The sequence below is a fragment of the Bos grunniens genome, chromosome 10 (genome assembly GCF_055505025.1).
Source record: "Bos grunniens cultivar Pamir isolate PY7600 chromosome 10, Bosgru_T2T1.0, whole genome shotgun sequence".
Classification (NCBI taxonomy): domain Eukaryota; kingdom Metazoa; phylum Chordata; class Mammalia; order Artiodactyla; family Bovidae; genus Bos; species Bos grunniens.
The window spans coordinates 23,440,046-23,459,618 of NC_141174.1; the positions used below are offsets into that span (position 1 = coordinate 23,440,046).

General features: G+C 38.3%; 1 protein-coding gene across 21 annotated transcripts in view; it reads right to left on the reverse strand.

The window, feature by feature from the left end:
• The window catches only part of RAD51B (RAD51 paralog B), a 738,822-nt gene that overhangs the window by 440,455 nt on the left and 278,794 nt on the right, over nt 1–19,573 (reverse strand). For 3 of the 21 annotated variants that reach the window (XR_015134116.1, XR_015134121.1, XM_086320111.1), the window contains exon 8: nt 3,419–3,467. The exons of the other annotated variants lie outside the window; for them this stretch is intronic. Coding sequence is in view for 1 of the 3 variants with exons in the window: in XM_086320111.1 (XP_086176237.1) it covers nt 3,459–3,467 (9 nt within the window). In the remaining 2 variants the exon portion in view is untranslated. The remainder of the gene's footprint in view (nt 1–3,418; nt 3,468–19,573) is intronic. 21 annotated transcript variants of the gene reach the window in all.

Here is a 19,573-nt window from a genome sequence, read left to right on the forward strand (position 1 = left end):
CAGTCCTCTCTTCCTTAGGAGGAAACAGTTTTTCCACTCTCATTATATTCCTGTGCTCTAGGGTTGAGCATGTGAGGCCCGCCTAACCAGTGAAATAAATGCATGTCCTAGGCATTAATTAATAGCGCAAGGATGGGCATGTGACCCAAGCTGGGCCAATTATACTCAGTTCTGAGGCATTTTGCTGGAGAAAGAGGAAACATGCATTGTCTTTCTCCTGAAGTTGTTAAGCGAGTAGGACCATAAGCCTAGAGCTTCTGTGTGGGAAAAATCAACCCAGTGGAAAATAAAGTCAAGAGACATAGAGAGACCAAGCCTTGATGAGACGATGTAAAATACCTGAAGTTCGATCTACCCCTTACATTCTTCAGTTACGTTAGGTAATGAATTCCCTTTTATTTTTACTTAAGTCAGGATTGAGTTGGGTTTTATCACTTGGAACCAAAAAGGTCCTAACCTATGAGTTACCTATCTCAAACAGTTGTTGAAAAGACCAAGTAAAATAATGAACACAATAAGCCTATAAAGAGCTTCCTTCCTCTGGCTCTCACTTTATAGAAATCAAAACAAACACAATTATATAAGACCGAAAAACACAATGCAGTCAAGGATCAGAACCCATGATTGGCTTTGAGTTCTTTTCAATAAACTGGTATAGAGTCTGCTGCGGCTAAGTCGCTTCAGTCGTGTCTGACTCTATGCAGCCCCACAGACGGCAGCCCACCAGGCTCCCCCGTCCCTGGGATTCTCCAGGCAAGAGTACTTGAGTGGGTTGCCATTGCCTTCTCTGGTATAGAGTCTAAAAGAGCTTAAATTCATGGAGCCAAAAATTACTATGCTTTGAGTTACCTACTATGATGTCAATGAATAGCACATGCAAATTTGGTTTCTTTTCTTTGTTGCCACATTTCTAGGTGGCCAACAGTAAAGGTTTGCTTTGAGTATAATGATTTAATATTAATAGTTTTTTTTTTTTAATAACTTCCAGAAGACTGAAAGAGGGGTTAAACTGGATTTAATCATCAAAATATCATGATTGGGACTAGGGTGTGTCGAGTGAGACACCTACCTTAGATGCAAAACTCGGTAATCAAAATAGAAGCAAGATTAATGATATTTTAATGCACAATTTAAAATTCAAAATTAATGCCAAAAATCCATGATGAAGAAAATATCAGAATTTTAAATAAAGGCAAGGTCAACATCATTGACTTTTTCCTTTGCCCCAGGCTTCAAAATGGCTCATCATGGCATTCCAGAACAGTAAAATTTCTAAGCTATTAATAGAAAAAGCAGAGGCATATCTAGTATTCACAAACAACATCAAGGACCTAAATGCTCTTGAGAGGCAACCCAGTTGAGAACTCTGAATTGAAAGCTAACCAGCTCTGCCAGTACTGAGTTACGTAACCCAGAAAATTACTTGGCCATTCTAGACTTTAGTTTTTTCACACATAAACTGAGCTTTCTTAACTCTAAGTCCTATGATTATATTCTAAATTTAATTTCTTTGATGTCTAAAAACAAATAAATACTATTATGTTGCATTTTCAGTCCAGCATTCGTGTTATCTAGGAGCCTATGAAATAACAAGCTTGAAGCATTCAAGTCTACCAGTGAAAATAACCCAGGTTGAGGGTTGTTTTTGTTTGTTTAATATGAGTGCTCTCACATGTTTCACATGCCATTTGATTACAAGATCCTGCGGTGGGGAGGTCAGCGGCTTTCCATTGTGGGTACAGAGTAGCAAGGTTGATCTGTGTCGCTAAAAGCTGAAATAATTCATATGGCCCACCCACTGACCAGTCTGCTGAAGCATAAAATAATTGGCTTAATAAGTGACTGCTTATAATTCCCAACAATTTTCAGAAACAGGAAAAGGAAAATCTAAAATCAACAACAACAAAGAGAAGCTAACAAGTATCTGGAATAGGAGTAAGAAAAAAAGTAATCTATTAATTCTTTAAAAAATAATCGATTACATTAAAGTGATAAAAGTAGCAGGTGACTGAAAAAGCAATGGAAAAAGAGTGAATGAAAGTCGGTCAGTTGTGTCTGACTCTTTGCAACCCCATGTATACAATCCATGGAATTCTCCAGGCCAGAATACTGAAGTGGGTAGCCTCTCCCTTCTCCAGGGGATCTTCCCAAAACAGGGATTGAACCCAGGTCTCCCACATTGTAGGAGGACTCTTTACCAGCTGAGCCATGAGGAAATAGAACATAAACACTAAATATGAAAAACTAAAATGCCTGTGCTCTGATCCAAGCATGTTAATTTTTTTTGCTGAACCCTATGAAATAAAGAATTATCCAGGCCTAGGAGATAAAGGGACTCAGTAGCTTTTGAAAAGGACTTTGTAAATAAAAACAGCGGCCATTCGTTTTTTAAAATCAATATATTTTTAACTTTGTATTATGCAAACTTTCAAACACAGACAAGGTGTACAGGAAAGTATAATGATCCCCCATATACCCATTAACAGTTTCAATAATTATCAACTCATGGCCAGTGTTATTGCCTATACCCTCACTGATTTCTCCCAGTTCTCATAAAGGGATATTCATTTTAAGTGCCACAATAAACAAATCTTTTGGGGCCTTAGTTTCTTTGTTTATAAGATGCAGGCCATTATACTCACCTTCTTACCTACTACAAATGAAATTATGAAAAACAACCAAATCTTTTGAGCCTCTTCTAACACTTACGGTGGTATTTGAATGTAAGAAATAACAATATAATAATCAAATAAACAAATAATCTTTGTTTTAAATAGCTCAAAATGCTTTGGAAAAATTTATCTTTCATTCTCCCAGCACCTCTGTGGGGCAAATGAAAGTATTATTATTCACCTTCACCAGATAAAGAAGCTAAAGAGAAAGGAAATGATTCAAGCCAGATCCAATGAAAATTGACAGTAAGGGAAAAGATGAATCTAAAATTTCTGATTTCTCATGCTCTATTCGGAGAAGGCAATGGCACCCCACTCCAGCACTCTTGCCTGGAAAATCCCATGGACGGAGGAGCCTGGTGGGCTGCAGTCCATGGGATTGCGAAGAGTCAGACACGACTGAGCGACTTCCCTTTCACTTTTCACTTTCCTGCATTGGAGAAGGAAATGGCAACCCACTCCAGTATTCTTGCCTGGAGAATCCCAGGCACGGGGGAGCCTGGTGGGCTGCCGTCTCAGGGGTTGCACAGAGTCGGACACGACTGAAGCAACTTAGCAGCAGCATCAGCAGCATGCTCTATTATTACAATATGTCATTTCTACCATTACCATGACATATGTAGATGAAAATTATTGTTTTCTGTATAGAAATGGACTTATACTCTATTAAAGAGTTTGTACATTTAAGACAGCAGGGCTGTATAATATGTAGGCATTCAAATACATTGAGTGACTTTACAGCTCACCTTGTAGATTCATATAAGAACACAATCTTAATTAGATGGCTCAGCATACCTAAAAAAGACAGTAAGAAGTAAAGTAAACAAAATATACCTGTGGTTCACTGGAATTGAACAATTACAGCTGGCCATTTCACGGGTTTGAAATCTAACCTATTTACTTGGCAGATGCAAACATTACTTCAGTGTTACAGTAAAGAATTATACCACTTGGGCCCAGTCCATAGTGCCACAGGCATGGATGATGCAACTTCCAACTCAGTTACAGAGTATTTTTATAGCACTTACCAAGTCATTATAACTCATATATTTAAGGCATTTTCCTTCCGATTCATACAATGGTTCCTGTTCACTGTGTTTTGTCAAGGCAGGTTGGAATGGGATATGGGGGAGGGAAAAAAAAAAGTTTATGGGAAGGGTGTGATGAGAATAGTCTGCCATGAGCTACATGTTCCTTCAGTTCAGTCACTCAGTCGTGTCTGACTATTTGCGACCCCATGGACTGCAGCATGCCAGGCTTCCCAGTCCATCACCAACCCCCAGAGCTTGCTCAAACTCATGTCCATCGAGTTGGTGATGCCATCCAACCATCTCATCCTCTGTTGTCCCTTTCTCCTCCTGTCTTCTATCTTGCCCAGCATCAGGGTCTTTTCCAGTGAATCAGTTCTTCTCATCAGGTGGCCAAAGTATTGGAGCTTCAGCTTCAGCATCAGTCCTTCCAATGAATATTCAGGACTGATTTCCTTTAGGATTGACTGCTTTGATCTCCTTGCAGTCCAAGGGATTCTCAAGAGTCTTCTCCAAAACCACAGTTCAAAAGCATCAGTTCCTTGGTGCTCAGCTTTCTTTATAGTACAACTCTCACATCTACATGACTACTGGAAAAACCATAGGTTTGACTAGGCGAACCTTTGTCAGCAAAGTACTGTCTCTGCTTTTTCATATGCTGTCTAGGTTGGTCATTACTTTTCTTCCAAGGAACAAGTGACTTTTAATTTCATGGCTGCAGTCACCATCTGCAGTGATTTTGGAGCCCAAGAAAATAAAATCTGTCACTATTTCCATTGTTTCCCCATCTATTTGCCATGAAGTGATGCGGCTGGATGTCATGATCTTCATTTTTTGAATGTTGAGTTTTAAGCCAGCTTTTTCATTCTCCTCTTTCACTTTCATCAAGAGGCTCTTTAGTTTCTTTTCATTTTCTGCCATAAGGGTGGTATCATCTGCCTATCTGAGGTTATTGATATTTCTCCTGGCAATCCTGATTTCAGTTTGAGCTTCATCCAGCCCAGCAAGGACAGCAATTTTCTAGTCTGTCAGGTGAAATATATGGTCCAAGCGATTTCTAAGATTATTTTTAATTCTATAGTTCTCAGACTACCGGATTTCATACCTACTATTCATTACATTTTATTTAGTGTCTCCATTTTTTACAATGCCTTGCCTTTCCTATAACATGCTTTAAAATATTAATTACCCCTCTGTTGATTAGCTTATAGAATAACAGTTCAAATCTGAAGCAGAGAAAAAGAAGCACTCCTATTAAAAGAATTTTTAATGCTCTTTTATAGGTCTAGCTTAAAAAAGAAATAACAGTAAGATTTTCTAGTTGTATAAATCCCACCTAATCAGGTCATTTTCTGAGACTCAGAAATGACAATTTATAAAAGGATAACATACAGATGTCTGGCCCAGCACTTGGCATATAATAGATGTTAGAAAAATATTTCTGTACTTAACACTTCCCCCTCTACCACAATTTCTCCAAAATCACCACCTCAGCTACCAAAGGTAAGTCTTTTTACAAACTGTGACACTCTCTTTGAATCAGAGATGCTATGGAACCAGACTGAGAACTCTATTATGAATAAGACTTTATACCTTTATGTCAGAGTCCCAAATCTTACCAGAAAAACATGTGTGTGTGTGTGTGTGTGTGTGTGTGTACACACATATATAAAAAGTTTCTGTTTTCAAATTGTCAAAAATAGTCTTGGGTACATTATTCAGAAAAGTAAATTTGTAAATAAATGGAAACCATTATAATTCATTATAGTCCAAACATATTTTATATTTTCCCAAACACTTCAAGAGATAATATCATTAATTAAACAATGATTCTATTATAGGAAAATTAAATATGAATAAACATAGAATTTATAGTTACAATGAAACTCTAAGCCTCTGGGATTACAACATGTACAACCAGCCAGACAGACTCAAATAGAGCAAGATACGTGGTTGTGAGTTTCATAAATACCAAGAGAAATAGTTTTTCTAAAAAGCCTTCTCGACTTAAAAGAGTAATCCACCTAAAAAGCTGATGACTAGATAAAAGGGAGATCAGTCTTCTCCAATAAAAAGACATAAAAAGCTAGCAATAACAATGCTATAGAAAAATATTCTGGGATTTCAGAACTTGAAATACAAAAGCTTTTCTCTGTGGAGATGAACTCCTTCGATTCTCCAAGGGCTCTGTCAACATCATCAACCTCAAACACTTGGCTCTCACAAAAAATGTGATGACGCAGGAAATTGTCTGGAAACAAACAAATAAACAAAAAAAGCATTCTCTTTCCCTGGAACCAGAGTTGTCCCAATAGAGCAGGCAAGCAGCCAGTATATCAGGGCTTCATTTAAAAATCTGTTTGATTTTTCCATTCCAATTCAACAAGCCCCTCTTCTAAGAAGTACAGATAGAAAAAAAAAAAAATCTTACAAGATATTATTTAGGTCTTATTTCACTAGCCCCTATTGAAGAAAACCCTAAGTGCTAATTAGTCATATAAACTGGGCAGATGAACTCCAAGTCTTTGTGTACCAGTCTTAGAAGGGTCTTTCTGTTCTGAGGGCCTAGTCAGTTTGAAACTCACACTTGCAAATTGCAACCTAGATTCACAATTGCATGCTAATTACTACCGTTTATCCATGAACTTTCCTACTTTTACAAAAGTAGGAAAAGAGAAAGCAGCTACAGCAACTACCTTATCACATTCTAGTTGGATTTTTGCAAACATTTATTGACTAAGCTGACATTATAGGGGCTATAAGAACATGTAAGAGATAACCTACATTTCTCTAGCATTTTCTTATTTTTTTCTGCTTCTTTTTTTGGCAAAAATCACTTGGCTTCCCTGTGAAGCACAAATAAAACAAACAAAACCAAAAATCTCACAGCTATTTACTGATATAAAGAAATTAAAATAGTACTGTACTATGATACCAACTCAATTCACTTGACATCATTTCCTTTTTACATAATATGTTCTTTGAAACTTATAATTCTAGTGGCTTGTGATGGCTTTTCCTCTTAGATTCAATGTTCCCCTCCCTGAATGATGTGATTGACTATTTGTTCAACGAATCTTGTTGTGTAAATGTTTGTGATGGATATGAGTGGAAGAAAGAATAGATAATGATAATTCTGAGATTAATTCTCTTTCCAATTTCTAAAGTTATGAAAAAATACCATGGATATTTTGGTTAGAGACTCCCTGTTTTACTATTGGTCATTTTTATAACCACCACTGAAAACTTAAAAGCTTTATTGCTTTTGACCAAGATGGAGTAATAGGGATCAGATTTACCCCATCACCTAGAATAGTAAAAAAAAAAAAAAGAAAAGTTTTAAGATGAAACATATGAAACAACTTTCTCCCTCCCTCCCAAGACATTGGACATCAAGCAGTGAAAAAGAGTGATCCCTCAGAGACAGAAAAACAAAGAATACTCTATGATTGCCCCAGCATACTGCCCTGAAATAATTTCTAGGCTATGATACAAGGAGATAGAGCCCAGATGGAGTCAAGCAGACCCCTCAAGTTGACGAGATGAAGCCTAGGACCTGGGAAGAACAAGGCAGCTTGAGTTCTCAAGAGAGATCTGTGAAGAATCCCCCTCAATACATGCATGTGAGAAAACTGCTTGAGGCTGTAGAAAAAAGATTTGATAGGAGCAAAGAGACAAGTGTCTGGTACTCACACAAAGCCAGGCATAATGCCTATCTCCTCATCAACCAGACTAAATTTCATAAATCATGGAGCACTGAATAGAGTATACAGAAGGATCTTGCCTTGATAGCGAAGAATAATTAGGTTTAAACCAAATGGTTCTGGTTCTGCCCCTACCCCGACCCCCCAATCTTAAAAGCAAGATACAAAAGGATCAAACTGTTTCCAAATAACTCAACTGTATCCCAAAACAAAACTTAACATTTACAGGAGTACAAAAAAATACAGCACCCAAGAAGGTGAAACTCACAATGTCTAGCATCTAATCAAATATAACTAAATATGTATAGAAACTGCAAAGTTGAGACCTATAATAAGGAGAAAAATCAGTCACTGAAATGGACTCAGTACTGACATAAATGCTAGAATGAGTAGACAAGAACATTAAAACACTTATTTTAACTATATTCTGTATGTTTCAAAAGTTAAATAGAGATAGCACAAAGATTGAAAATCAAACTTTTATAAACACTACAATATATGAGATAACAAATACACTGCATAGGATTAATGGTAGAAGCGATAGCAACATACACTATCTAAAATGAAATGCAGAAAAAAATCAAGAAAATGAAAAGAGCATCACTGAGCTATGAGACAACCTGAGGTGGCTTCAGTTCAGTTCAGTTCAGTTCAGTCGCTCAGTCATGTCCGACTCTTTGCGACCTCATGAATTGCAGCACGTCAGGCCTCCCTGTCCATCACCAACTCCCAGAGTTCACTGACTCACGTCCATTGAGTCAGTGATGCCATCCAGCCATCTCATCCTCTGTCGTCCCCTTCTCCTTCTGCCCCCAATCCCTCCCAGCAACAGAGTCTTTTCCAATGAGTCAACTCTTCACATGAGGTGGCCAAAGTACTGGACTTTCAGCTTTAGCATCATTCCTTCCAAAGAACACCCAGGACTGATCTCCTTTAGAATGGACTGGTTGGATCTCCTTGCAGTCCAAGGGACTCTCAAGAGTCTTCTCCAACACCACAGTTCAAAAGCATCAATTCTTCGGTGCTCAGCTTTCTTCACAGTCCAACTCTCACATCCATACATGACCACTGGAAAAACCATAGCCTTGACTAGACGGACATTTGTTGGCAAAATAATGTCTCTGCCTTTGAATATACTAGGTGGCTTACTATATGTGTAATTGGAGTCTCCAAGGAGGAGAAAAGAAGTAAAAGAGAAGAAAAACTTTTGAAAAGGTAATGGTCAGGATTTTGCCAAATTTGATAAAAACTGTAACTCCAAATATCAAAAAGCTCAACAAATCCCAAACATAAAAAACATAAGAAAATGACATAAAGGTACATCACAATTAAGTTGCTAGAAACAAGTGAAAAGAAAGAAAAAGGAACAAGAGAAAAAGATGTGTTATATACAGAGAAACAAAAATAAGTGCAGTTTCTAGTTAGAAACAACGAAAGTAAAAATACAGTAGCACAACTTCAAAAAGCTGAAAGTGAAAACTCAACTGAGAATTCTATTCCCAGGAAAACTATCTTCCAAAAACAAAGGTAAAATAAGGAGCTCTTTAAACATACAAAAGCTGAAAAAATTCATCACCAGCTGACCTACATTACAAGAAATAATAAAGTAAGTCCTTCAGGTAGAAGGGAAATAACATCAAATTGAAATCTGGATCTATACAAAGGAATAAAGAACAACAAAAATGATACCTTCTAGATAAGTATATGGAGAAGGCGATGGCACCCCATTCCAGTACTCTTGCCTGGAAAATCCCATGGATGGAGGAGACTTGTAGGCTGCAGCCCATGGGGTTGCGAAGAGTTGGATACGACTGAGCGACTTCACTTTCACTTTTCACTTTCATGCATTGGAGAAGGAAATGGCAACCCACTCCAGTGTTCTTGCCTGGAGAATCCCAGGCACGGGGGAGCCTGGTGGGCTGCCCTATATGGGGTCGCACAGAGTCGGACATGACTGAAGTGACTTAGCAGCAGCAGCAGCAGCAGCAGCAGCAGGTAAGTATATAAGACATTTTATTACTTAAATATATTTTAAATAAAATTGGTTGCCTAAACAAAACTTTACGTGTGATTCATAATTTAAGTATAACACATATAAATAAAATGTATACTGCTGCTAAGTCACTTCAGTCGTGTCCGACTCTGTGTGACCCCACAGACGGCAGCCCACCAGGCTCCCCCATCCCTGGGATTCTCCAGGCAAGAACACTGGAGTGGGTTGCCATTTCCTTCTCCAATGCAGGAAAGTGAAAAGTGAAAGTGAAGTTGCTCAGTCGTGTCCGACTCTTAGCGACCCCATGAACTACAGCCTACCAGGCTCCTCCATCCATGGGATTTTCCAGGCAAGAGTACTGGAGTGGGGTGCCATTGTATAACAACTACTAATAAAGCTACTACAACATTTGTATACTATATGTGAAGCGGCATAACAGCAGCTAGAGTGTGATCACTTGAGATGTATAATATAAATTCTAAAGTAACCACAAAAAACAAATAAAGTATTATAGGTAACAAGACAATAAAGGATATAAAATGGTATCATAAAAAATACTTAATCCAAAGGAAGATGGGATACATTAATGTACAAAACTTAATTGCTTCCTTATATACTGGTGGGCTTTCCTGGTGGCTCATCTGGTAAAGAATGAGCCTGCAATGTGGGAGACCTGTGTTTGATCCCTGGGTTGGGAAGATCCCCTGCAGAAGAGAATGGCAATCCATTCCAGTATTCTTGCCTGCAAAATCCCATGGACAGAGGAGCCTGGCAGACTACAGCCCATGGGGTTGCAAAGAGTGAGACATGACTGAGCGACTATTACTCACTCACTCACACTGGCAATGAACAATTAGAATTTGAAATTAGAAACACAACACCATTTATACTGCCACTGAAAGAGAAAGGGAGAGAAATACTTAGGTATAAATACTTAGGATCTGTATGAGGAAACTATAACACTCTGATAACATAACTCAAAGAAGATCTAAATAAATGGAGAGACATTCCATGGATAGGAAGACCCAATATTCTCAATACTCTTCCTCAAATCCCCATAAGTTGCCTTATGGATAAGGATAAATTGATAATAAAGCTTATAAAGAAAGGCAAAAGACCCATAGTAGTCCACACAATACAGAAGAAAAACAAAACCAGAGGACTGAAACGACCTGACTTCAAGACTTACTGTAAAGCTACAGTAACCTAGGCAGTGTGCCATCAGTGAAAGAACAGATAACTAGATCAATGGAAAAGAATAGAGAGCTTATGAATAGACTCACATATAGTTAACTGAATTTTGACAAAGGAGCAAAAGGCAATTCAATGTAGAAGGATCATCTTTTCAACAAACGGTGCTAGAACAGTCAAACACCCACATTTTAAAAAATGAATTTAGACACTTAGCTTACACTCTTTACAAAAATTAGCTCAAAGTGGATGATAGGACTAAATATAAAATACAAAGTCATAGAACTCTGGAAGGTAAAATAATATAGGAGAAAAGCTAGGTGACTTTGAGCTTGGCAATGAGTTTTCTGGATATAACAGCAAAAGCGCTCTCCATGAAAGAAAAAATTGTCAAGCTGGACTTCACTAAAATTGAAAATTTCTGCTTAGCAAAAGACACTGTTAAGAGAATGAAATGGCTTGTCTGACTGAGACAAAAAGCTTACAAAATGCTTAGTGATAAAGGATTCATATCCAAAACACACAAGGGACTCAAACAACCTTTAAACAATCTGATTTAAAAACGGGTAAAAGATTTGACTAGACCTCTTACCAAATAAGACACACAAGTGACAAATAAGTATTTATTTAGAAGATGCTCAACCTCATATGTCATTAGGGAATTGAAAATTCAAACAATAATGAGATATCACGGTACATCTATTAGAATGGATAAGATGCAGAGCTCTGACATTATCAAATGCTGGCAAGCATGTGAAGCAACAGGAACTCTATTTCATTGCTGGTAGAAATGCAAAAAGGTATATATAGCCACTCTGGAATAGTTTGTCAGTTTTTTATAAAACTTAACACACATCATCCTGTGATTGAACCATTATACTCCTGGGAATTTATCCATGAAAAAAAAAAAACAGCATACCTCTGATTTGTGGCCAAGTGTTCATAGTAGCTTTAATTATAATATCCATAAACTGGAAAAGAACCCCAAATATCCATCACTAGGTGACTGGATAAGTAAATTGTGTTATATGAATACAATGGAATACTACTTAAAATGAGTAAAATAGTGACACATGCAACATCATGGATAAATCTCAAAATAATTAAGCTGAGTGAAAAAGCTAGACCAAAAGAGTTTACCCTAAATGATTCTGTTTATATAAAACTCTAGAAAATGCAAACTATAGTGACAAAAACAGATGAGTTGTTTGCTTGAAGAGGGTAAGGTGGGGAAGGATGAGAGAAATGGATTAAAACAGCCACAGAGAAACTTTTGGGGATGATGGATACATTCATTATCCTGACTGTGGTGATGACTTCATGGGTGTATACATATGTTAAATCTTTTTGAATTGCATTAAAGATGTGCTGCCTACTGTCAACTATGATTCAATAGAGCTGTTAAAAATTTTTAACACTCGCATTTTTAGTCTCGTTTGACTCTTTACTCACAGTAATTCCTTCCTGTTGCGCTTTCTCCACAATAGCCGGTTGTTTCAAATATAAAGAAATACTTCCTCATTCACCACTAAATAAAAAAATATTTAATGAAAACCTAATGTATGTTAAGTCAGTGGACCGGGCGCTTGAAGGGGATACAATTGGACAATACAGGGATAGATGTCAGGTGACAAGGGATAAGCAACACCAATGATGATGAAGTGTAGTTCATGTTGCCAGACTATAAAAAACCTCAGAAAATAATTAAACGGGAAGGTAAATTTTAGATCACAAAGAGCTCTTCCAGAAAGTCTTAAAAAAAAAAAAACGATAAGGTTAATATGTCAGAATTTCACAAATACAGAAGTCAAACACACATTCTTAAAGTTAAATTCTTTTAGACTCGTCTCATTTATTAAATTGCAATATAATAAATCCCAAGGAAAGGACATAATATTAGGGAGGAGCTAATTCTAAACAGTGGATTACAGAAATATTTTTCTCATCGTATGTCCTTTGTGTGAAAATCAAGGAAACAATATAGGCCCGGTATCATCTAATTGAACTATTTCTGCGTTTATAGACTTCAGTTGATTGTACTAAAATTTATCAACTTTGGCACGCTCCTCTTAAGGGTCAGGAATCTCTGGCTGTTATGCCTCAAGTGGAATAAGTCTCCTGGAGAAATTCTTTTGCTACCACAACTATTTCAGTGCGGTTCTAAGTGGTGAGTCCCAATGCTTGCCAAATTCCTCTGGTTTGATCCCATCTGGATGAACCCAAACTAGAGCAAAATAGCACCTTCTACTTCCTGCTCATATTCGGTTATAATATTCCTCCAAACTCTTGTCTACTTTTAAGAAACTGCCAGGCTAAGGCTTTTAACCTAACATATGACACTGGACAGGAACATGCACAAGGAATATCCATTCTGCTCTCTACCACTCCTGCACTTTCACTTTCTCCTTACTGAAAAAGCAATTAAAAAAAACCATCTACACTTCTATGTATCTAATCATAGTTACGGACCAAATTACATGGATTTGTAAGGACCTAAGCAATGAAGGGTTCCATATGGAGGAAAGTAAATAGTGTTTCTTTCTAGTTGCACTTAATTTCTCTGAAATCTAAGCCAAAGCTCTTTATCCCAAGCCCTCTCTTTATTAAAGAAGCAAAATTCTTTCTGTCTAGTTTCTCAAGGTCCTTCCATCCACTTCAAACTTAAGTGCATTCCAGTCAGCCAATGACATCAATGCAACCCAAGAGGCCCTCAACTGAAATTCCCCTGAATCACTCCTTCTGAAGCTTCCAAACCTTCTTTTGTTGCTTCTGGCCTTTGCTAATTCAGTCCTAGCTTTTGTCTCCTAACTCATTCCTCCTCTCCATGCCATAGGGTTCAACAAGAACAACAATAAAAACATAGATTTACTTCCTTTTAACATAATGATCTTGGACCCCTTTATGTTGAGCATAACTTCAGCCTATTCTCCAAACAGGTACGTATAATTTCACATCAAAGCTGTTCATCACACAGTTCTCTGAGTTTCAGGATAACAATAAATATTTCAAGTTTCTCAGAAATATGAATATAACATTCCATATAGCTTATATTCTAGATTTATACCCTAGTGTTTATCTAAATGAAAACCAGGGGCCAAACCCAAGGATGCTCCAGATGTCTTCCTAAGTTAAGTTCAACTTGCACAAAAATTTTTGGACAAGATACACTGCAGCTAAGTACAGGTGAAAGCCATAAAGAAAAGGGAAATACATGAATCACTGTCATGGTATAAATAACTTTCAGGAATTCATTTCCAGACAATGTACCCCATTCATATTTTAATGCTAAATTTAGGAGAATATTGAAGAAGTGATGCTCAGACTCGCTAATTATAAAATACCTATTTTAATAAATTATTATTTACATATATGATACAACATTTCCCTATGATAGGTAGAGTTTTATAATAATAATTTGTTGAACACATGTATAACAGGCACATTATATAGATCAGATAATGCAATATTCATAATAACTCTGAACTATTACTGCTGCTGCTGCTGCTGCTGCTGCTAAGTCGTTTCAGTCGTGTCCGACTCTGTGCGACCCCATAGACGGCTTCCCATATCACAGAAGAAGAAACAGAGTCCCTAAAAACTTATTACTTGCCCAATTTACCCTCTGCCCTTTCCAGGAGGATGCACTCCCTGGCTGTTGAAGCAGTTATTACTGGTCTAGTGATTTGGAAAATTCCTGACACATGGAGTCTGGAGTAGTATAATGGAAAAATACTTGTGAGCCTAAGCTCTGGCAGGTATGTGACCTTGGCCTAATCCTGTTCCTTTTGTAGGCTTCTTCTCATCTATGGAATGAAGTCTGGGTAGTTAACATCTAAGGGCCCTTCTAGCACTAATGCTTTATCAAACTATAGCTCTATGAATTATAGACAACACAAAAATGTGGACTGGATGAAAGGATGAATGAGAAAAGGGTTAACTGGGCATAAGAAACAATATCATCAAGTAAGTCCAGGACTGAGAAAAAGACATAGAACTGAAAGAAAATGGCTTTGTAATATTGGTATTATATTCCCAACATGAATGGAAAGACTTTACATAGTTCCTACAAAGCTAAACAGAATCCTATCACCAAAGGATTTTATCAAATAGACTCACCTATTTAAATTTAACATACCTAACATTTAAATTTGGAGAAGGCAATGGCACCTCACTCCAGTACTCTTGCCTGGAAAACCCCATGGACGGAGAAGCCTGGTGGGCTGCAGTCCATGGGGTCGCAAAGAGTCGGACACGAGTGAGCGACTTCCCTTTCACTTTTCACTTTCATGCATTGGAGAAGGAAATGGCCACCCTCTCCAGTATTCTTGCCTGGAGAATCCCAGGGACGGGGGAGCCTGGTGGGCTGCCCTGTATGGGGTCGCACAGAGTCGGACACGACTGAAGCGACTTAGCTTAGCAGCAACATTTAAATTCCTTGAAATAAAATACAAAAATCATACAAATACAGACACATTTTTAGTTTTGCTTTTTACCCTAGCTTCTGAAAACTATGTAAAGTTCTTCTTATATAACCAACAGTGTGAATTGGTTCTGCCAAGTAGGAGGCAAGATAGTTGATGGCATTTCCAGAGTGGCAGAGAACAATCCATTGGACCTAAAGAAGCTCTCCTTATCAGCAAAAGATGACTGTGAGGCGGTTTTGCTGTGTTTTGCTTTCAATATTCAGGCCAGGAAGGTCAGTCTGTGCATGCTGAAATGATTTAAAACCTTCATGACTTCTTATATTCAGCCAAGATTCTTCAAGCAGATTTCCTGACTCTTGCTCAGTTTTCTAAAATGATGAGAACCAAGTGTCTCTTTGCTCATTCACCATCACTAAGAGCCAGCATGAGGTGTATGCAGACAAGCTCAATGGGAAAACACCAAAAGCCAGAGGTGAAAGAACACCAAAGCTAGCCACCCCCACAACTGGGGCTGGATGGACAGTGACCAGCCAAGAGCTCTCTGGGCCTTGGGAAACCTAATGGCTTGGGATACACTGTCAGAGATGAGAAGTGGTCAAATTTCTAGTCTTGTAAGCTCTGGCTATCCAACTCAAGCTCTCCTGATAGATAAATATGTTTTATGTGGAAAAAAGGCAAAAAAAAGAAGAAGATGGGCAGAGAACCTGAGACAAACCAAACCTTCCATAAGATGTTCGCAGACAAAAAGCCTGAGGAATGCAGAGGGAGGAAAAATCTCCCCCAAAGAGAGGAGAGGAAAAAATTAAAGCCATCAGTTCTGACATTTGCCAAAGAAGGAGCGTGAGAACACTGCTCAAGCTGCCTATAAACCAGGTAAAAGTGACTGTGGGTTCTGAAAGAGTCCACACACCCTGACAACGCCCACTGCCAAGGCCACCACCTCTGGGCCTTCACTGACAACTGCAGCTGCTCTCCAAAGCCCCAGAAAGCAGCAGGCAGAATACAGTGACAGCTGGAAGAAGGGGATTAGGCAAGAAGTTGGCATAAATAGAAATATAGCCAAAATGCACAAATATGAAGGGAAAGAGACAATTTTCCTGTGTGGTTTGTGTGTGTGGTGTGGGGGGAGCTCAAAATAAGAGTGAGCCAAAGTTCTGGCCTTGATTGCCTGGAGGCTTTGGCAGTCTCAGCTTTTCTCATGCGGGCCAGGAAATGGAGCTTTCAGCTGTCTGCTTCAATGTTCTCAATGTCACCATTTTCGTGTTCGGCCCCTGGCTCGTTTGCATTTTTTTCTTCTTTTGGGGATTAGCACATGTGTGTAGACAAAATCCATTTTGGTTATTCAAGACTCTGTCATTTCCGCCCAAACCTTATTTGTCAACTAAGGACTTCAAGAAGTCCTGACAGTATAATACAAACTATAGAGTAAGATGATCTGCAAGGGGCCTTAAGACCATCTAATGCACTCTGATTTTACAGATGGGGAAACGAAGAGTACCTAAGGAAAGCAGGGTGACCTGCTGAAATCATACTAATATTTAGAGAGCAGCAAAAGTCAGGACAAATATCCAGTTCTCCCATTCCATCCAGTCAGTGCCCTCCCTGTCCACAAATATCGGTGTTCCTTTAGGACTCCATCTCAGACAAAATACTAATCTTCCCCCACCAAACCTTTTTATTTAAAAAAATTTTTTTCAAGCCCTTTTTAAAAGAGAACTTGATAAGAACTGTGATATATTCTCTCTGTTTACTTATTTTAAAATTGCATATAAGTTTTGTAAGTAACTATCCAAAATGTTAGGTCTTAAGGAAAAGAGACTTGGAGACATATAACTAACTGCAGTCAGAAAAAAGACTAACCTAAAACCAAGCAGAATATCTTTCTTTGTTTTAGGAGATGGATCCAAAAAATATAAACAAATGGGACCTAATTAAAATTAGAAGCTTTCATACTGCAATGGAAGCCATATATAAAACAAAAAGAGAACCTACTTAATAGGAGAAAATATTAGCAAATATTAGCAAAAAAAAAAGAGGTTTCATATATACATACTTATATTTGTATATATAATATTCAACATATATATCCATATGTGGAGATATATATATCCAGCATATATAAACAGCTCATACAACTCAACATTATAAAACACCCCATACGACCCAATTAAAAAATGGGCAGAAGAACGGAATTGACATTTTTTCCAAAGAGGACATGCAGATGGCCAACAGGCACATGAAAAGATGAGTCAGTTTCCTAATCAACAGGGAAATGCAAATCAAAAACAAAATGAGTTGTTACCTCATACCTGTAAGAATGGCCATCATCAAAAAGAACACAAGTAACAAAAGTTGGCAAGGATATGGAGAAATGGGACTTTCTATTGGTGGGAATCTGAACTGTTGTAGCCACAGTGGAAAATGCTATGGAGGTTCTAAAAAAAACTAAAAACAGAACTATCATATGACCCAGTAATTCCACTCCTAGGTATATATCTGGGGGAAAAAAAAACACTAATTCAAAAAGATACATGCGCCTCAATGTTCACAGTAGCATTATTTACAACTGTCAAGACATGGAAGCAACCTAACTGTCCATCAACAAGTGAGTGGATAAAGAAGATGTGGTATGCATATATATACACACACACACAAACGGACACACATATATAACATATAGTAGAATTTTTCCCTTCTTGCCAAAACAAATAATTTCTGATGTTGAGAAAAATCACATTCTCAGAAAAAAGTAACCAACCTTTAAAGGCTTTAAAGGTTCCGATTCTGATAAGGAGTTTGTGAGTGTGGAGGGATGGGTGGAAATATGGCCCCTTGGCATCCACAGGGAATTAGTTCCAGGACATCCTGTGCAGACACCGAAATCCTCAAATGTTCAAGTCCCTTATATAAAATGGCTCAGTACAGTTGGCCCTTCACATCCACAAGTTCCACATCTGGGGATACGCAGGGCCCACTGAATATCAGTTTACAAGTACATAACAAAGCAGTCGATCGTCTTTTCTCAGATTTGTTTTTGAGAAAAAAATTTTTGTTCAGTACTACGGAAACCATGTTAAAATGACATTAAAACGTAAAAACAAAAATGCCTCCCTTTGCTGCATCTACTGAAAGAATGAAGTCAATTCTCAACAGACTGTCGACATTCCAGAAAATGTCCACATCACGCTGAATATAGATGGTAACCATCACCACATGGTTACTGTGAAGGGCCCCAGAGGCACCCTGCAGAGGGGCTTCAGTCACGTCAATGTAGACCTCAGTTGCCCTTGGAGGGAAAAGAGGCTCTGGGTTGGCAAATAGTGGGAAACACGAAGAACTGGCTGTAGTTGGCACCATCTGCAGTTTTATACAGGACACCAACAAGGGCATTACAGGGGTTGTTATGGTCGTTAAGGTGAAGCCTGTACGTGCCCACCTCCCAACTGACATCCTTATTCAGAAGAGGTCACTTACAGCGGGGGGAAGAAGGGAGAGGGGATGAATTGAGAGAGTAGCACTCAAATACATACATTACCATATTAAAATAGATAGCCAGGGGGAAGTTGCTGTATGACACAGGGAGCTCAATCAGGTATTCTGTAATAACCTAGAGGGGTGGGATGAAGTAGGGGGTAGGAGGGAGGTTTAAGAGGGAGGGGACATATATATACGTATGGCTGATTCACCTTGTTGTATGGCAGAAACCAACGTAACACTGGAAAGCAATTATCCTCCAATTAAAAATTTAAAAACAATTTTTTTTAAAGCAGTCTCTTGTTGAACTCTACAATGTCCTGGGTGGGAAAAAAACATGGAAAAAATATCCACAGGGTATCTCAAGTCTAGAAACATGAGTTAATTCTTGAAGGAAACTATATTGAACTTATGTCAAATTCAGCTGCTTTGATTTAGCAAGTCACAAAGGTTAAAACCAGCCTTCCTGGGCAGCTCAGCTGGTAAAGAATCCACCTACAATGCAGGAGGCTCCAGTTCGATTCCTGGGTTAGGAAGATCCCTTGTAGAGGGGACAGGCTACCTACTCCAGCATTCTTGGATTTCTCTGGTGGCTTAGGTGGTAAAGAGTCTGCCCACAGTGTGGGAGACCCGAGTTCAATCCCTGGGTTAAGAAGATCCCCTGGAGAAGGAAATGGCAACCCATTCCAGTATTCTTGCCTGGAGAGAATTCCATGGACAGAGGAGCCTGGCAGGCTACAGTCCATGGGGTCACAAAGAGTCGAACATGACTGAGCAACTTCACTTTCACTTTTTTCATGATTCCTAAGACCTATCTGTGATACTTTAAAGATGTAATAAATGCCCTCTATTTTGGGGGCTGGGGGGCTGGAGACTTCAATAACTAACTAAATTAACTAACTTTCCTTCCTTCTGTATATTTAACAGATATCCTAGTGCTTATTCTACTTGAGGTTTTAACTTAGGGAAATTTTTCAGTAAGAGAGTTCCTTATCTAGGCCACTAATTCTAAGAGTGGATTTGTCTTCTTGGAATTGAGACAACCCAGGTTGCATGAATGGGTCTACTCTCTCTGGCACTGTGAAGA